We start from the raw sequence: 1,385 nt of genomic DNA on the forward strand, positions 1-1,385 counted from the left end.
ATCGTTCGTGTTCTCTTATCCGTCTGAAGACGGCTGCTCTCTCTCTCCCTAAGGGTGGGGGGGGGGGGGAGCTTACACCAGTGTAACAAGTTAGAGGTGTGTGTAACATTACAATGAGAGAATAATTTAGGGGCAATGTGATTATATATATTGAGCCAGAGGTCAACAGGTGCAACCCAGAGGTCAACAGGTGCAACCCAGAGGTCAACAGATGCACCCAGAGGTCAACAGGTGCAACCCAAAGGTCAACAGATGCAACCAGAGGTCAACAGGTGCAACCAGAGGTCAACAGATGCAACCCAGAGGTCAACAGATGCAACCCAGAGGTCAACAGGTGCAACCCAAATGTCAACAGATGCAACCCAGAGGTCAACAGATGCACCCAGAGGTCAACAGATGCACCCAGAGGTCAACAGATGCACCCAGAGGTCAACAGATGCAACCCAGAGGTCAACAGATGCAACCCAGAGGTCAACAGATGCAACCCAGAGGTCAACAGGTGCAACCCAAATGTCAACAGATGCAACCCAGAGGTCAACAGATGCACCCAGAGGTCAACAGGTGCAACCAGAGGTCAACAGATGCAACCAGAGGTCAACAGATGCACCCAGAGGTCAACAGGTGCAACCCAAAGGTCAACAGATGCAGCCAGAGGTCAACAGATGCAACCAGAGGTCAACAGGTGCAACCCAAAGGTCAACAGATGCAGCCAGAGGTCAACAGATGCAACCAGAGGTCAACAGGTGCAACCAGAGGTCAACAGATGCAACCCAGAGGTCAACAGATGCCACCCAGAGGTCAACAGATGCAACCAGAGGTCAACAGGTGCAACCAGAGGTCAACAGATGCAACCCAGAGGTCAACAGATGCACCCAGAGGTCAACAGATGCAACCCAGAGGTCAACAGATGCAACCCAGAGGTCAACAGATGCAACCAAAGGTCAAGATAAAGAGTGGTGCCACCTCTTGCGTATGACTGCTATCGTGTGAGATATCGAGCGTGATATATCCGGTTGGAACAATATAGCGGATAATCTGAGAAACATGAGAGGCGTTAAGGGTATCGAACAAGGAATGAAATTATCCCCGAGACGCGTAGAGTGTGAAAGCCAATGAGCTGGAGACTGACGAATGCGTACTGTGTTCGTTCGGTCAAGTTGAAGGAATGAACGACGTCCGACGAACGATTTGTTCACGTAATTCTGAACTTTGAAGGGGGAATAGGAGGGGGGGGGGAGGAGAGAGAGGTGGAAATGAGGTTAGTTTGTGTGTGTGTGATCACTCTCTCTCTCTCTCTCTCTCTCTCTCTCTCTCTCTCTCTCTCTCTCTCTCTCTCTCTCTCTCTCCTCTCTCTCTCTCTCTCTCTCTCTCCTCTCCTCTCTCTC

At 50.7% G+C, this 1,385-nt stretch overlaps 1 protein-coding gene across 1 annotated transcript; it reads left to right on the top strand.

Annotated features, from left to right (window-relative positions):
- The first annotated feature begins 345 nt into the window (after positions 1 to 345).
- LOC123749280 (uncharacterized) lies at positions 346 to 990 on the top strand. The gene has a single exon (XM_045731390.2). The coding sequence runs from the start codon at positions 346 to 348 to the stop codon at positions 988 to 990; it is 645 nt and encodes a 214-aa protein (XP_045587346.2).
- Positions 991 to 1,385: the final 395 nt, after the last annotated feature.

This window comes from Procambarus clarkii, chromosome 16 (genome assembly GCF_040958095.1).
Source record: "Procambarus clarkii isolate CNS0578487 chromosome 16, FALCON_Pclarkii_2.0, whole genome shotgun sequence".
Taxonomy (NCBI): domain Eukaryota; kingdom Metazoa; phylum Arthropoda; class Malacostraca; order Decapoda; family Cambaridae; genus Procambarus; species Procambarus clarkii.

Excerpts from the sequence above, each read along its gene's own strand:
- LOC123749280 (XM_045731390.2), top strand. The coding sequence starts at position 346 with ATGTCAACAGATGCAACCCAGAGGTCAACAGATGCACCCAGAGGTCAA.